Here is an 18886-nt window from a genome sequence, read left to right as displayed (position 1 = left end):
CCCATAGAACATAACAGTAAACATACAACTGAAAGGCTTTCAAATTCCCACAAAGATTTGTATAAAAAAATGAGAAGCTTACTGTATTATCTTTCAAGGGCTTAGTCCTTTTTAAACGTCTCCCTCTCTGTTGATAACCATCATAGGAGTTGAAAGACAAGGTGACCCAGCTGCTCCCCCTGCTGCCGGTGCTGGAACAGTACAAGGCTGATGCAAAGATGATCCTGCGCCTTCGTGAGGAGGTGAGGAACCTGTCTTTGGTGCTCATGGCCATCCAGGAGGAGATGGGGGCCTACGATTATGAGGAGCTGCGCCAGAGAGTCCTGCTGCTGGAGACCAGGCTGCACTCCTGCATGCAGAAACTAGGTATGAGATACATGTATGTGGGTGGGTGGGTGGATGGGTGGGTGGGTGTGTGATCACAGTTACCTAATTTGGTATGCTGAAAATGAAATGTTAAAAATATTTTTAGCATTTTGTCAACATTTCCAGTTTTGGAAAGAGCTCAGGTTATTTGCATAAATTGAGAAGAACTGGCCCAGAAAGGCTGAATGAATTATTGATCTGATTTTCATGTAATGTGTTAGCTTAAACTGATGATTTTACAAAACTGCACATATATAAACTGATGACTTAACGAAAAAGACTGCAGTTACTGTAGAGTTTTTATCCCTATAGTTTATTAGCGTTTATTATACTGCATTACATTGGTCCTGAATAGTTTCCTTATTGTATATATTTTTAGGTGCTTATTGTCCTTGGGAAAACTGGAGATGAGCAGTAAAAAAGAAACTTAAGAATAAAAACCAACATTTCTTAAAAAATAATAATGTAACAATAACAAATGTAAAAATAACAAAATATGCAAGAACATTTTAAATATGCATGAGCTCAAATATGAGTCAATAAATAATCAGAATTATTTTATTAAAAATGGAATCCAGTGTGCTTTGTGAAGTTCTGCAGTTGAAAATGCAAAGAATGAATAAACAAACATATTTTTAAAATAGCAATGCCCACAGCGCTGAAAAAGGTTGAAAAATGGAGCAGTAAATAGTGTGATCCACAAAGATCTGTGTGTGTTACCTTGGTTATATATGCATTCATGACTTCTTACCTCCTCCTACAGGCTGTGGGAAGCTCACAGGCGTCAGTAATCCCATCACAGTACGTGCGTCGGGGTCAAGGTTCGGTTCCTGGATGACAGACACCATGATACCAAGTTCAGACAACAGAGTGAGTATTCCTATAGCCAACTGTTATAGGTCCACAAACATAGAGGCTAACCTAAGCCAATGTAAAAACTATCCCTCAAAGCAGTGCTGTCATGGTTCTTCAGTGACTGATTGACTGTTCTCAGTTAGACTTCTCATGAGCTCCAGAAGGGGACAGACAGAGAGAAATGGGAATGCAAAGCTGAGTCAATGATGGATGGCATTTCCTTCCCTCCTTCTTGTCTTCCTCTGTCACTACAACTCCAGCTGATTAATCACTTTATCATCAGTGGAGAAATGAATGAGTTGTTTGGGCTAAAGTTTTCTAAATCACCGGGGTAATTACCAGGAGTCTGCCGAGATGCTCTGGACTCAGGTGATATAACGGCTTCAGCTGATTAGAGATGACATGCAGTTTCGTATGGCCAGGCACACAGTAAGGAGTGAGTAGAGAAATATGCAAGAAGACAGGAGTGGATTATTAGTGATCTGTTAGGAAGAATGAAAGCTGAGTGGGTTAAATAGGAGAGATGAGGCTGGCCTTTTTCTTCTCCTAAATGAATCATAAAAGGATAAATAGATGTTGTGGGCAAAAAAGGTCAATTTCTATGATTAAATGTCCTGATCTTTGTCTTTAATCACCTGACTTGCTGATATAAGTCTCTTTAGATCAATCTCTCATTATAGCCTATCAGGATGGTCTCATTCTAAATGATCACAGTATCTGAGCACTTCAACTTAACACTGGAAGCTGCACTTCAGTTTTTAACTTGTAATGTAGTGTAAGTAATTAAACATCATAAATAGCTTTTCAGACAGTAAATCAGATGTGAAAGGGTTTGTTACCATGGCAACATAAACCATCATCTTTTTCTGAAGCTAAAAAGATATAAACAAAGTGAAAGTAAACAACAACAATGACTTTTGCTGGTTAATGTATGGGGAGTTGTGGGAGCGGGCTGCATACACACACCCAAACATCACCTTCCTCCTAACATCAAGTTTGTTGTGGCCATTGTACAGCCTGCTGGCCAGGAAACCTTGCACTCTAAGTGCTGTTACATGAGATGAAGGGGACCTTACTATTTGTGACATGTTGAGTGTGAGAATGTACCTTCTGTAATACAATAGCCACATGAGATGTTATTTGCAGCTGTTGACGTTCGCATGTCTGGGAGATCCATTGTCACTCACATGCAAGAGAAAGACACTTTGGCCTGACTCCGCTCCTTCCTCCTGCTCAGCACAGGGACTCATTTAGAAGACACAAGAGAAACAATGCTTAATACTCCATAATCTCCCCTCCTCCATAATTCAGCTGCTGTTACACCCCCAGCTCGTCTCAGACCATCCATCTCCACTTACTGCAACTGAAAACTGCCTTTCTACACCTAAGAAGGAGGCAAGAATGAACAAGAGGGGATGAGTGCTAAATCCTAGCGAAGCTCTCCTTGATATGTTAAGAACAAATAAATATCTAAGCCAACAGCAGTTTAATTAAATGAATTAAATGCTGAACTGTGCCTCAGTAGAAGAACTGAGGGAATAAGATGGGACACGCAGCCAGAGAGGGGCCATGTCAGGAGAGATCCGCTGAGGGTGCTTGAGGAAAAAGATAGAGTTGCTAAATGGATTGATTTTCTGTAAATGTGGACTGGAAAAGGGCAGAGAGCACAAGCGGTGGTTGACTGCAAAGCACAGGCAACATCTTCACTCCCACATGTAGTAGAGATCAATATCTTCTGCACACACATTCAAGTGACTATGCGAAGGCTAAAACAAGTGCAGATTCACCACACACACACATACACTCAACTTCTTACTTTGCCCAGGGCATCGCCAACAGCTATAATAAAACATCTCTACAAGTCTTCTCACAGAAAAGTGTGTCAGGTGTAACTCAACATTATTCTCCTATAACCTTTAGATCTTCTCATTTACTTCTTTAATTCAACCTTTTCTTTTTCCAGTGGGATTCACTGTTTTTTTTCCTCCACAGGTGTGGTCCATGGATGGTTACTTCAAGGGGCGGCGTGTCCTGGAATATCGGACAATGAATGATTTCATGAAGGGTCAGAACTTTGTGCAGCATTTGCTGCCCCACCCTTGGGCTGGCACAGGTCACGTGGTCTACAATGGTTCTCTGTACTACAACAAGTACCAGAGTAACATAATCATCAAGTACCACTTCCGTTCTCGAAGTGTGCTGGTACAGCGCAGCTTGAGCGGAGCCGGCTACAACAACACTTTTCCCTACTCCTGGGGTGGCTCCTCTGACATCGACTTGATGGCGGATGAGAATGGGCTCTGGGCTGTTTACACCACCATCCCCAATGCTGGGAACATTGTCATTAGCCGCCTGGAGCCCCAGAGTCTGGAGGTACTGCAGACTTGGGACACAGGCTTCCCTAAGCGTAGTGCTGGAGAGTCTTTTATGATTTGCGGCACACTATATGTCACCAACTCCCACCTTGCTGGTGCCAAAATCTACTTTGCCTACTACACCAACACATCAACCTACGAGTACACAGACATCCCCTTCCACAATCAATACTCTCACATCTCCATGATGGACTATAACCCTAGGGAGAGGGTCCTGTATACCTGGAACAACGGACACCAGGTGCTCTACAATGTCACACTCTTCCAGGTTATTAAGACTTCTGGGGACTGAGGGGGCTTCAAGACTGACCTACTCAAATAATGCTGTGATCATTGTTGGGGATGTGGGTTGTGGGAGGTGTGGGATAGGGACATCAGTGTATGGGCACAGGCCTGGAATTTTTTAAGAATTTCAATCTTCATAGAGTGCTATTATTCACATTCTCAAAAACCACTCTGACAGAAGGGTCAATCAAGATACAAAGACAGGGCGCTTCTCTTTTTTTTTTTCTGTGATGAGTAAGCATGGTTCTTTTTATTTGTGATGAGAAATAAATATCCTCTTTACCATTTATGACACTGTTGCTTTCATTCCAATGGTAGGGTGGGAGAGGGTGGAACAGATTTCTTTTCAAGTTTTCCATGATTTGTTCTTGAATGAAGGGGGCATCCAAGTATTATTACTTGTTATTCAATGAAACCTGGCTGAGAAAAATCCAGTGTAATTGCACATAATCTTCACCATATAATCTAAAAAATATGCCAAATGACACAATTTCAAAATTATTAAAATCCTGCTATAACTATATTTATCTGGCTGATAGTGAGTGGCTAGTAAGTGTAATTACTACAACCAAATCATAAATTGATGAGGCAATAGCATGTGAATACTGACAAGGCAATCTCTACAGCTGCATTAAACCATATCTTTATCTATTTTTGCCCCCATCTATTACAGGCAGGGCATATAGTTCCATATGTGCCTTACTGTTCCCAAACACTATTAAATTCAACTGCAACTATGACATGAAAGTAAAAGCAATGGATCCAGTAAAAGGTGCAGGTGGTGAGAAGGTTCTAGTGGAACACATGACAGACAAAATAAGTACAATGTATTTGCATACATATGAGCCGAGGGATGATGCTGTGCAGTTACTGTTGCTTGTACAATCTGCTTTAATCTTGTTATCTGCACAGCTTTTCCCCACAGAGACACTGCTTTCATCGAATTCTTAAACTACAGACCTTTCATTGTATCCTTTCCATTATTTACTGCTCAAATTCCTTAAACTATAATTGGCATTTTATACTGTATAGAAGACAAAAAAAGACAACAATCTGCTGCCCTGTCATTCTATTCACTTATAAACACCTTGTGAGGGTGGAGCTATTCTTTGCAGAGGCTGTGGTGGAGACAGATGCATTTTTCCTGTCATGTGTAACCATGGTGATTCTATTCATCCTGGATGACCTTTCTATCAATAAGTGCTGTGCTGAAGAGAACTGTGATGAGTTCATACACAGTAGTAGCTGACATTTAGAGCACAATGCAACACAATGACACAGAGCACTTAACAATATCAGTTAGAAATGGTGCTGTACAAACAGCACTGTTCTGTACATATGTGGGAAAAAAAACAAACATTTCAAATGTATAGAAGGCATAATCACGGTGACATCCATCTCTTTTTGCTTTCCCACTACCTAAGTCTGCTTACTACACTGAATGCACAGGCAATCCAAAGTTTGGATGAAAAAGAAGTGAACTGAACGTCAAGTTCCAATGAAAGAGAAGTTACTGCCACTCTCTCACTCTGTCAACTTTCGAAGCAGTATTCACTTTAATTGGTTTTTCCTTACATATTCATGTTGCAGAGTAAAAAACAAAATATGGTATGCTTGTACCAAGTGGGTCAGAAAATATTTTTTCCTGTTATGTGCCTGTTAGAGTTTGTGTGGAAAACATCAGCTTGATGAGCTTTAGATAGTGTTCTGTTGTGTGGGATCCAGTGCTAAACAAAGGGCCCATAAGTGTAGGGATAACAATGACAGAGATTGGGGTGCGATTAACAGCACCGAATCATTATGAGTGACCCCATTTGAGTGTTGTATCATCGTATCTGTGTCAGGATGCATCATCTCCAGTAAAGGCCTACTCGTCAGTACACAACCCTTGTCGCTGTGCAACAGTGCTTATGTGTCCTCTTTGCTCAAGATCATCTTAAGGGTAAGAGGACAAAGTGAACTGAAAATGGTGGCTGTAAATCTGAGGGTTTGAAAATATACTGTTGTAAAGCTTTTTTTCTTTTCAACAGATTGATCCCATTTACTAAAATAAATGGAAAAAATTTGAATAATACATGAATTTTAGACTGTTCATCTGCATATTTTTCATAGGATGGCCATCTAGATGATAACCATTTTTGGTAGATAAAAGTTTTTTAAAAAAGGTTACTTATTTTTTTTTTTTGTATCTACGGAATCAGATTATGAACCAACCCAGTGCCACAACTGTGTTAAGTGAAAGTCCGGCTTCCTTTACCTGCTTTGACTTTTATGCAAAGGTAAGCAACAACAAACATTAAAGCAAAACTGCTCGTCAACTGGAAGACACTGGAAGGCAAGTTTTTAAAATGATAATTATTAATGTATTCATTAACTACATACAACATGTGCTATGAATTACAGTACAATACATACAAATACAACAACAAGAAGTGTACCTCTTTCACAACAGTGCACTGATAAATCAGAAGAAATAGCTTATCACAGAATTGAAAATAAAATTAAGGATAACTGATTGTACAGTATGGTCCCTCCTGAGACCAACATTTCTGAAAAGGGCTTTAACTGGGGCTGTTTTGTGATCGGGAAGTAAGAGACAGACTGGTAGTTACTGCCAAAAGTAATGCTGTGAATGCATGACCGCTCAACTGAGATGCCACTAATGTAGGCTGCCTTCCTGCTTAGTGGGCAGTGATATGATTACCATGTGTAGTGTGGTGGAATGTTGCATCTTCAACTGATGTTAAGCACCACAAGCCCAGTGGCATCAAGATGTATAACACTGGAAGAAGGCAGAAAACAACACTGCCGGCCACAAGAAAAATATGATTATCAGATTTTGGGGTGAACTATTCCTTTAATGCAGAGCTGTGCAGGATCTCACAAAAAAACAACTTTAACATTAAAGTTGTGCTGAATAATAAGTGAGTACAGACTTTTAGTTGGAGAAAGCATTTAATAACAAATATCTGAGAGTGAACATCCTGCTTTAATGAAGTGCTGAAATGCAACAAAAACAACAGACTTCAGAGTGGCTTTGCTGCCTTGATTTACTTTAAGTGGCTGTGAACATGCATTGCCACATACACTTGAACTGATTGAGTGCAGGTGGCAGTGACAGAACTGGTTTGATGGAGTACACAGGGTGAAATTCATAGGCAGGAGCAGAAATGCAGACAGCAACTCAAGAATTAAGAAGCGAACCCAGATCCCACTTTAATCATGCAGCCTCAGGAAGAAGGGTTTGTTTTGATGGAAACAATCATCTGTGTGAGTGCAGCTGGTCCTGAGATACTCTGCTTTGATTAAACAGCAGCACACAAGCAGAGTACATATGCTTTCTCTCCCTTCTGTTCAGCCAGTAGTTACAGCTGCTTTGATCCGTTGATGGGTAGGCTAACAAATGACCCTGCTCCTACTTCATATGACTGCTAATTCTTACCTTCACATTTTGCATCACCTGCCTCATTAAACTCACCCTCAGCCACACTTGGAGCAACACTTCCTTCCTCTCATATTCACAATAAACAAACTTTTCCTCAACTCCCTGGCCCTCGAGGTGAGACAGAAGCAGTCTTTGAACATTTGTTTCCTCATGATTAAACATTACTTGCACTCAGTCTCCTTATTTTCCCCCACATTTCATATTCATGCTTGAACTCAAATGGGATGCAAAGGTGCCCGGGTGTGGAAATGGAGTAATGGATTAGCATGAAAGAAGTTAAATCTACTCCGCTCACCTCCTCAGAGAGCGTCACTCATTAATCGCCTATTTAATTGTAATTCAGCATCTCTAATCTAATATGAACATGTTTGTGAGGGGACCATAGCACCATTCATTACTGACGTCACACACCTTGCTGAGGCAGTAAGGGGTTGCCCTGAGTACACTCCTGGACCCTGTTATACTCTCTTTTTAATTACAATACAATGCTGCTGGAGAAAAGAGATGAAGGTTTTGCTCTTGTGTGCCAACAGAAAAACCGGGTCAGGATAAATACAAACATCACAATATAGCCACAAGCAGAAATGAGCAATAACCCTCTGATATAACTTTTAAAGAAAACATTTTTAGATCCAACAATGCTGCAAGGTGAAAAAAATCCACATTCCTAGAGAAGAGAAGCCATTACCAAGATCAAAACTGGTTCAACTTTTGTTGTTGTTGAGCGATATAGCTATAAGCATAGCAAACCATTATGTAATTTTTCACCTAATTAAGTGGGAGAACCTTTTTTTACTTTTTGTACATCAGTAGTAAAGAATAACTCTTAAAAAGTACATGTAAATGACAATGAGTCAACAGCGATATACAAACCGTTTAACTCAGCACACCCTAACTCACCCTTATTTGCAAAGAAAATGTATTCATTTGCAAAATATATACACTACATTTCAGCCTCTTTTGTGAGGACTAATTGCAACATTTAATTGTATTTGATATTTTTGAAGGAGTTTTGCAAACAAGAGCTGAAAACAAATGCCAAGCTGAGCTAAGCTAACAGTTTGGGCAACAAAAGTAGTGAGCAGAAGCTTGACTTAGAAAGCCATTACTGGCTAGAAGCACATGTTTTAAATGGTGAAGGTTTGCACAAGTCCTTTTTAACCCTAATGGCTCTACAACACCAATAGAGCTGCCATAAAAGGTGTCTGCCTGCCAATAGAAAGAGTTTAGTGCAGTATTTAAGGTCACTTTATCATCTTTAAATGCTATCATGAGTCTCATAAGAACAATCAAGCACATACATCTTGGGATTCAAAAAAAAACAGTGCATAATATATGTATATGATGCTTTTGTAATGAGGTCACAGTGTCAATAGTAATGTTATTGTCAAAATTCTTCCATGCATGCATGGAGGAATGTATAGCCTCAGTTATTGAACATATTGAACAGCGAAAAGCTTATAGGTCTATTAACATTCACAGATGCTCACACTATAGCCAAATGTGTGATGGTAAAAAAAAAGAGCACAGTCATTCTCTCTCTGTAAATTTGAATGTGGGAAATCACACTGCTATGAAAATATGTCAGCCTTGGATGTTGATAGGTCAAGAGAGTCTTCCTCTTATATATGTAATAATCCCTCATTCATATACACTATAATACCACAGACATCATAAAGGAAAGGCAAACCACTGCAATAACCCTGGATAGTCACGTATAGTGGTTGAGTTGACACATATCCCATTCTCCTGCCAAAAAGCTGATTATCTGCTTTGTAAAAGCTGTGCCAGGAAGCACTGAGCTAAACCTGTGCTTTCACTAGTGCAAGTTTGTGGTGACAGGAGCAGGTACAGAGTCCAAGTCTCTCTGATTTTTGATGTCTTGGTGACCACTGAAATCATAGTGTATCCCCAGATAAAACCGAAAAGTGCAGCTAATACTTAGACATACTGTATGTTTCCTTGACCTTGATTTCTCAAGCAGGTCTCCTTGCAACCTGCAGAAACTGTTTACAGTGTTGACACACCCTGCAAAACAGTTGCATTTCTAAAGAAACATGCAAGGTTGTTATTATTATAAGAACCCAGAGTTTATATTTGGTATCACAGCTCTAACTGTCACTCCCTATGCACACCATACTGTTGAAGAGTGATAAAAGTATTACGGAATAAATACCTTGACTTGATGCTGGGGTAATGGCGAAGTTTCTGAAAGAGTTTTTGCAAATTATACGGACACTTGTTTTTCAAAGCATGTCTCTGCAGTGTTAAAACTGTGTTTATATCCTATTAAGACAGCAGTGCAGGGCTGGAGCTATTATAAATCATTAAGTATAAACAAATGAATCATTTGGTTCTCACAGGTTAAGCACCGTTTAACCTACTTAAATGGAGAAGCCATCCAGATTGGGACTATGACTTCAAAGTAATGGTGTTAATCATCCTTTTGTAGACCAAAAATGATGGCTCAAGTTTGTTGCGTAGTTTGTTTTTGTATTGGATTGAGGCTAATATTTAGTAAAACATGATGGAAGTGTTTATAAAAAGCGTTTTTGTTTTCAGGCTGGTATAGGAAACGCTCTCCACATTAGATATATAGGGCGGCTCATGAGCAGCAATGGAATGGAAGCAACTTCACATGCAGCACTCTAAATTAGAAAATTCAGGCAAGAGAAGTGAGGGTTGGGAGGAAGGTAGAAGAGTGACAGACAAAGTGAAACCTAGGTTAGGTGAAAAGACTGTCAGATCACAGGCCTTCTTTACTGTATGTCATTGAGACAAGATCCTGTTCTCTCCTGCAGGAGATCAAAAGAGATGAGTGGGCTCAGACAAGATAGAACCCTTTCCTCTATCTGTCCTCTCTATTTCTGCAACAGATAATATAGTTTTCCCAACAGAAAAAAGTACTCTGCCAGAAAAAAAACAGTGGCCATGTGAATGAAAACAATGAGCATTTTACACACTGCAGCCCATAATTTGTCCAATTTGTTCATTAAATTGTCTGCCTACATCTGTTATTTTGTCACAAGCACATAGAGTAGCAAGAAGCCCGGTAGCCTGAATTGTTGTGTGGTCTTGCAAGAATCCAGCCACCTCACAGGGTCAATAAATCTTTAATAATTTAATAAGCCAGCATAAATACTGGCTATGTAGTTGGTGTGACCCCATCATGGTCTCCTATATGGTATTTAGTTTTGTCATACTGATAAGTTGCCCTATACAGTGAACATATACACACCACATGCTGTCATCACATGACAAAGAAAGCATAAAATGAATTAAAATACAATTATTTCTAATCTTTTGTGACCCTCTAAACTTGACTTCATATTGTTTGTGGTGGATCATTTCTTATAAAGAAAGGGTCCCTCATATGGAAGTTCACATACGCCTATAAAGCTGTTGTGTAATTAATACAGAATATATTCAATTTTAAATCTTCATCATGCCCATATTTAAGAGCTCACCATGCATGCATTACATACTGAGGTTTGACATTTAATAAGGGTTTAGGTATTCAATCACATGAGAATGCACAAAAGCCTCAAAAAAGATGATGGCTTTCCTTTAGTGTGATTATGTTTCTTCAACTTGGATGAGAACAAAAATCACAACACAAAAAATACCTTTTTTAAATAAATATTCAGAGGCATTAGAAAGTTTTAACCAGGGAATTGCACCTTTGCTGCGAAGTAAGGGCCCCACCCCTGACACCTCCAGAGCAGCACAAAATAAAGGTAATTAAAAAAAACAGTCGCCTCAGCCCCATCCGTCCATAAACGTTGTAAAATGCACGAGCCATGCCACATTAATATGCAAATTGGAGAAAGGGCTGTGATCAGGTTGCTTTACGGATGCAGTTATTAAATTAATTTCCCCAAAACAAGAGGTAGTCAATGTGTTTACCCTTCTATCTGCACATATTAATGAGCCTTTATCAATTTTACATTCATCATGGTCAGGAGATGGAGGGGGCGGCGTGTGATGGCACCACCTCCCCTGTGGCAGGCCACCTGCGCTGCAGTCACAATCATTCACAGGGTCGTCCATCACCAGAACACTGGCTCACAAGGGGACCAGGAATCTCATATCATCTTACTTGCTCTCCCCATTGCAATCTGTCTGCAGTTGCATGAACAACTACGTGCTCAGATAGTATGATGGAGATTTGCAGTGACATCAACAGGTGATGTCACACAGCAGCCAAAATGCTGCAGTCTCCAAGGAGCAGCACTGTCAAACCACTAAATTTGCTGGTGATAGCAGCAGACTGCAAGTCGGTGTGAATCACATACCCACACATATACACTGTGTGGGTTATACAGTACACTGAATGGACACTGACAGACACAAGAAGAAAAGAGGTCCCACTGGTAGAGCAGAAGGAAAATGAAAACGACAGGCTACTGTAGGAGTTTTTCTGGCAAGTGCACACACAGGCAAAGTAAGAGCTGCTGCCAGGCCGCAATAAAAACAGCTGATTTCTACCAATCAAATCAGTCAAGAAGAGAGCAAGTAAAATGAAGGTTTCCTCCTGGGTGATGTGTATGAACAATTGGACTGTTTGTTTGACTTGCCTACCTTTATTTGTATCTGAAGTGACCTTGGGCAAAGACTAAAGTAGGGGGACATTAGCAAACCAGCAAGCATTGTTATAGCAATTACAAGGAAATCACTGGGCCACAGGGAGCAATTATGTGCTTTGTGTTTACAATCCAGCATAGAAGAGCAAAGGGGAAAGATGAAGAAGAGCAGGCACCGAAAAAAGTGAGCTGTAGGCAGGAAAGAGGCGCATGAGTGCAGGATGAGAGGAGACAATAAAAGAGCAGGCTAGAATATCAGCAAAGGCAGCAAATGCAGAGGTCGACTGTCAGGTATGTGAGATGATGAGAAGAGTACAGGAAAGAAGAGGCATTTTAATGGCAGAGAAGTGGAATCATACTTGTAATCAACATCAGTGAGAAAAAGTGCCAAAACAAAACAGCCAGTAGCTCTTCTCAAGTCTCCAGAGTGTGTGATAACTTTTAATGCAGCAACTCGTTCCTCAAGGCATAAATTTCAAATGTTTCTGTGTCCTCGCTGTAGCTGCACACACAGCCAGATGTGAGTGGTGACGAGCTGGCCTGGCGACACAGCCAGGCTGAGTCTGGGGCTCAGCTGATAAGAATGAGGTGGAGGAGGTCACTGAGCTCACTGTATTGAGACATAACCACCGGTCAATTCAATTTCCTTAAGGACACAGGAGTCCAAGCCACAATCAGAACATTTCATATCACAGCCAGGCTCCTCTTGCCCTTTTCCCCAGTCTCACTGGAGGAGAACAGGAGAAAGGTAGATGAATGAAGGAGAGAAAGCAGGAAAAAAGACAGAAAGTGTCAGGAGATAGTTGTCAGCAGGGGTAGAAACTTTAAAGGTTACTGCAATTGCCCAGATTGCCCAAATATTAATTTCCTGACAGTGTTATTGTAACCAGTGATTAAACTCCTGCTGATCACAAGAGGGACCGATGGGAGAAACATCACACATTCACAAACAAATCCAGTACAGCTTTAGCACTCAGACAAACAGGCTAACGCTGTCGGGATGTCGGGTTCTGTAAAAGAGAAGAATCAGCCTCTCCCCAGTGCTTTAATTATTCATATCAGTGTGTGCTTGACTTTCAGAGGAGAGGAGGAGCAATATACATACAGGCCACCCAGTGGATCAAACACTATGCCGAGTGCAAAAGAGGATCCAGCTACAAAGACACCAAGCCATCCTCTGATGCAGAGAAAGAAAGAGCAAGGGATGAATCGGAAGAGCTGAGGGAAGAGTGCAGTATATAAAGCAGACATCTAAAATTGACTGGAGACATTGGGACGCCTGTGGACCCTCACAGTCAAAGAACAAAATAAAAGATTTAAAGTTTGCATCCTTTTTCTACTTAAAGCAAACATAGTCAACACATGGTTTGTTTGCACATCACCTAACTTCACTTAAATTCTTAATGCTGTCAAATGGTCACTAAAGGTTCAACCCTTTAGCATGATTTCAATTTATCTAACAATCCTTTAGATTAGATACCAATCTAATCTAAATAGTAGCATTGGTACAAAATGAGGTTAAATTAATTAATGTGGGGAAAACTCCAGTTGTTCAGACTGCAGTTTCTGTCATTACAAACAATGGTAGCCCAGATCTTTCCAAATGGACATACTGAGCATCTGTGGAAACAGATAATTCACCAACTTTAATTATGTTTTAGATTTACTGTAAACAACAAGAGTGCCAGATCACTTTCTGCCAAATTCCACAGGAGAGATTTAAACAAATTGGTGTAAAATGTTTTCAACAGATGACAAAGAAATCAGAGGACTGAGGACTTTTTCCCTTTGCTTACAAATACTTTGTACTGTGGCAAAGAGAGCTCAGTGCCTCCAAAATACAGAAAACATCAATTTGATATCATAAAATAAAAGCACAGCAGAAATGTCGCAACCAAAAAGGGTCTCAGAGCAAAAAGTCAAAATGGTTCCCTAAGTCCTTTTTCCTAGTCACTAAAATGGAATTAGGAAAAACAACAGCAGTGCTTAAGAGAATCCAACTGCACCTGTAGAAGTGGCTCTGTTTGGGTGAAACTACAATGCTCTGTAAATAAGCACTAAAGCACACTTTGCTTATTATTACTTTGGCCTGTGTATGCTAATCGTCACGATTCAGACAGGACAGCTGCTAAATATCAGCAACAATAAAACTTCATGTGTGGAATACAGAATCTGTTGGATGTAGTTAATGTGACTAACTATGGATATAATTTGGCCTTTTTTAATTGGCCTTTGCTGAGTTTGTTTTTGTTTAAGCCTGCAGATGTCTTCCTCAGTTTATTACCTGCAGATTCACAGAGCACCAAGATCCATTGGCTCTAAGTGCATCTCCAAAGAGAGAGAAATAAGTGTGCATTCACAACAGTGGAACATAAAGGAAAGTAATTAATTAGGCTTCTTAGGTTCTTGACATGGTGAAAGGATGAGAATAAAAAAGCAAACGTTATTGTGTTTTTTATCTGTCAGAGAGCTGTCAAGGTGTCAGTTTGTAAGCTGCAGTCAGATCACTCCACAGCACGGTCTGCATCAAAACTGTCGAGACTTCTTCCTGTCAGAAAAGTTTAATCTTTTTACATAAACTTTTCCTTTTCCTGTCAAGTCTCCCTTTAACAGGTGGATAAGAATTGATCACTTTGTGATGATCTGCTTCTTTCTGATTTGTGTTGTTTATTTTTGTGAATTTGCAAAATGTTGTTGTGCAAAGAACTGTGGTGACGCCATTATCTCTATCCATCAGTTCTTTCAGTGGCTGCCACTGAAGAACATCCAGGTCATTTCTGTCAGTTAGAAACCTTTCCAAGCAAACTATTTGAGCACATTCTTTAATGATATGTGATTCTTGTCTGCTACTCATCATGGAAATGAGCAGAAATGTTTGAAATACTTTTCTACTATATTGGTTGCATTATTCCTTTGTCATTTTCTTTTTTATTTGAACAGCACACATGCAGAAAAAGAAAGGAATTGTTGGGTCCAGTTGCAAAATATACCTGGTAAATATTCCAATAATAGCTGTCAAGTTGACAGAAAAATTCAATGCAGCCTTAATTTTACTGCATAAATCACACAGTGAAACAAACTTTGTGGTTTCGAAATCAATAGCTTGTGGGACTTTGCTTGATGAGGGTGGCTGAAATTAAAGTTACCAAAAAGAAAGCAGACGCTGAGAGGAGTGTAAACAAGCCCTTTGTTGCAGCAGTGAATTCATCAGTACTGAAAACATGGAGCCGAATATGAGAGGGGATGAAGAGGTTGTGATGAGCAACTGAGTAAAAGAAGAGGGCCTGATGAAATGATTAGACTGTTTAGAAGAAGCCGGGATATGCAGTTATTATCAACGAGCATACAGCCAAATGCAATCATAAAGTATGTCTGCCTGCATTTATGCAAAAACTCAGACTCTAGTGGCAGAAATCTGCAGTGACCATTGTCTAAGCAATTCCTTCATCAATGGTTTTCCATTCAGTGTCCTTCAGTCAATCTCAGACACATTTTTCTGGTTAAAGGTTTATGAAACATTTACAACCAACAGCAGCATCGGGGGAAAAAAACACAGTGGGAAGTTCAGTTTCTATAAAGATGCCACAAAGAATGTGCTGAATATGACAAGGATCAAAATATGGCTTTTGTCATATTTTCCATTGGCCTGCAGTTCCACCCACTTACTAATAACTCCACTTCAAAGTATGTAGGACACCAAATGATAATGATTATGCAGTGCTGTGTGTTCCTAGTTCTTGCTGGAGGGAAAAAACAGAGGGAGAGGAGGAAGATGCGAGACAGCCAACAAACTCTAATATTGTCACTGAAGACAATCTCTGCAACTCCAGTCTAAGACTTTAACAGCAACAACTTAACTATAAGCAAACATTCTGAACAGGATTTTCTCATCCATCTCCTTTTCACCCTATTCTCTAATCCTGCCTGCTCTCCCTGTCATCTTCTTCGTGCCATATATGTGACTCCAAACATGCTATTTCACCCTGCTCGGCATCTCCTGCCTTATTGCTCTTTAATGTTGTCAGGAAAGCAGCAACCCTTCCGCGGGTCACTGCTCTGCGGTTGAACTTGTATCTCGTTGCCTGACAGGAGTAAAAAGAAGGCCGAAATGAAAGTAGAAAAAGGAACAGGGCTCTTTCATGCCCAACAGGAGGGAAGGATGTTGAGAGACAGGGGGAGCTCAGAAGCAGAGTAAAGGGGAGAGAAGCATTGCAGAAGGCCTGCCATTCTGAGGTCTTAGAAAAGAGAAAGAGAGACAGCCAGTCGGAAAAATACTCATACACGACCACAGCAGGTTTTTCCACTCTTTTACAACCTTCCATCGCACTAGAATGCAGCACCTGACAGCAGCTGGCAGGTTCTGGCACATGATTTTTTTTTTTAGGGTCTTTATATGTACAAAAAAACTATTTACAGTTGCAGGTGTGACTACAGCAATCAGCTACATTATGGTCACGTGTCATATTGTGTAAGTGCCCCTTTTGCTTTAAAACAACCCTGATCTATCCTCTGAAGGTGTGTTGTGGTATCTGGCACTAAGATGTCTGCAACAAAACTTTCAGTACTGTAACTTGTGAGGTGGGCCCCCCATGGATCAGACTTGTTTGTCTGGGGAATTTCAAGTCCAAGTCAAACCATTGCTGAGTCGTTTTTGCTTTGTGGCAGGAAGCATTATCTGCTGACAGAAGCCACTGCCATCAGGAAATGCCATTTCAAAGGAAGGGTCGACATTGCCTGAAACAACATGAAACAACCTAAAATGTCAAAAGTAACACATGAAAATGGCAGGACCCAACGTTTCTCAGCAGGACATTGTGCAAAGCATTATCCTCAAGTTTGCCTTCTTCCCTTAGGGAAGGTGCAATGTGTTCCCCAGGTGAGGCGCACACCCAACCATCAACATGATGTGCTCTTTCATTGCTTCTCCACTGCTCCATGGTTCAGTTCAGGAGATGCTCAGACCTGGCCAACCATCAATTATAATTTGGCAATCCTTCTGCTGCACTTAATGCATCTTTGAGGAGAAAATGTCCCATGCACTGCTGCTCCTCGTGGTCAATTCCCAAAATCTACCATTATGTACTGGCGTATGTCTTGTGTGGTGTATTTTCCCAGCTCATACTTGCCAAGTCTGAACTACCAAGTATGCAGAGAAATGCCCTTTCTTTTTCAATTCACCTGCCTGGCTGATCAGTGTATATAACTGGATTGCATCACAGCCAAATGCAAACTAATATGAATGCTATGTATAAAGTGACATTTGAATAGGGAGCTTTCATGGTGAGTGAGAGATTGAGGTCGTCCTGATCTTTGTTACAGATGGAGGACATCTTTCCAAAGGCTGCCACTTCATAAAGTAAAACTAGTTTTTTAATCACCTCCCCCACACACATTTAAAAAGAGGTGACATTACTGGGACAGTGTAGCTGCTTTAGAAGAGAGGACCCAATCACAGGGTATAGGAAACCAGGTGAAAGACCAAAGTCTTTACAAAGAGAGCCATGGGTCATCCATAGGTCATCAGTGGGAGTGGTAAACAAATCAAAAGTGATTTGTCCATGCTTTTTGGAATCCAAGAATCCAAAAATATGATTAAAAAAATGCAGAATAGAATAGAATGCCTTTTAGTCACTATACACAAGCCATCACCCAATATTAGTGCAAAAAAAGAAAGCAAAGACCTTCCTGAATAATCACATAATCACAAAGTCAACCTAAACTGGATGGATGACTGGATGACTGGATGGATGGATGGGTTCAATAAAAGGTCGACATACACTAGTAACAAGGCTACCAATGTCTACAAATGTTAGAGGGCTGGACAGTAGCTCAGCTCCGCACTTTCCCCAAGGAGGCCTGGTTCGTGACCTGTCATGAACACAACCTTCACTCATGTTAGATTCAGAAATAAACCCCTCCACTATATTATTCTAGAGAAATACAGGCCAACTAAGGGACAATATCTTTGATGTCATTAATGGAGGTTTGCTAATTGATCGTTTGTTGCACATTTTAAATCCTACTAGCAGTTTCATAAAGTAGGCAGTAACTTAGATATGGCTGTGGATTATTCCTTCCTAAATTCACTGCTGAATTACATTTAAGTTCAAGAAAGAGAGTAAAGAGGTTTATTAGGAGCCTTTTTATTTGGTTTTTGCAGTCATTTATCTAATTTGTGTTTTCTACAGCACCAAAAGCTGCACTATACTATACAGCTCACAACAACTAACCATAACATCCAACAGAAACTTCACTATTATGTCAGAGTTTCTAAATATAGACTTTGATTAGCATGGCCTCTTTAAAATGATTTTGGCCTACTTCCTGTATGTATTATAATACACTACATGTATTTCTTATATAAGCATCAATTATCAACATAAGGCATGATTCAAACTAACAGATAATGGTTGCTACTCTACCGGTACATCTGTGCCTTATTTATTGCATTAATTTAATTAACCTCCCAGCTGTTGTGCAAGCCGAGTTCTTGCATAGACTCATGGCAACAAACAATCTTTCTTTTTTTTAAAAGAAAATGTTGGTATAGTAATATGGCTTATAAATGTTATGCTGAACACTGAGGCTACTGAACGTGTGAACAGTGGTCATTTCAATTGCCTTTAAAATTCCACTGTTGCCTGCTTCCTTCTGCAACCAGGCAATACATAAACAGAAATAGACGTATTGTTTCTCTGTGAGTGTATTAAGAACTACACAGTAATATCCTTGCCAATGAAGCAGAACAAAGACCATTTACCTAGATTTCAAGGCATAAAAGCCAGATATCTATATCTATAATTGGCCCCTGTATTCATTCCTTTGTAGGTTCTAAAGCATTGGACTCCCCGACTCTCACTGAAGCAATTTGTGCCGGCATAAGCTGTGATGTCAACAGGGAATAAAATGATAATGAAGCAAAAAATACACCTGAATTTTAAACAAGAACCTCCAAACACTATGCAGATATGTGATGC

The 18886-nt window shown here is 40.0% G+C and overlaps 1 protein-coding gene across 2 annotated transcripts in view; it reads left to right on the top strand.

The window, feature by feature from the left end:
* olfm2a (olfactomedin 2a) overlaps positions 1-3888 on the top strand; it is a 37572-nt gene extending 33684 nt beyond the window's left edge. For both annotated transcript variants that reach the window (XM_028412004.1, XM_028412003.1), the window contains exons 4-6: positions 147-366; positions 1130-1236; positions 3214-3888. In XM_028412004.1, coding sequence (XP_028267805.1) covers positions 147-366; positions 1130-1236; positions 3214-3888 — 1002 coding nt within the window. The remainder of the gene's footprint in view (positions 1-146; positions 367-1129; positions 1237-3213) is intronic.
* Positions 3889-18886: the final 14998 nt, after the last annotated feature.

The sequence above is a fragment of the Parambassis ranga genome, chromosome 8 (assembly GCF_900634625.1).
Source record: "Parambassis ranga chromosome 8, fParRan2.1, whole genome shotgun sequence".
Taxonomy (NCBI): Eukaryota; Metazoa; Chordata; class Actinopteri; family Ambassidae; genus Parambassis; species Parambassis ranga.
The sequence above is the reverse complement of the archived record's forward strand: the minus strand, read 5'-3'. Positions and strand labels throughout refer to the sequence as shown.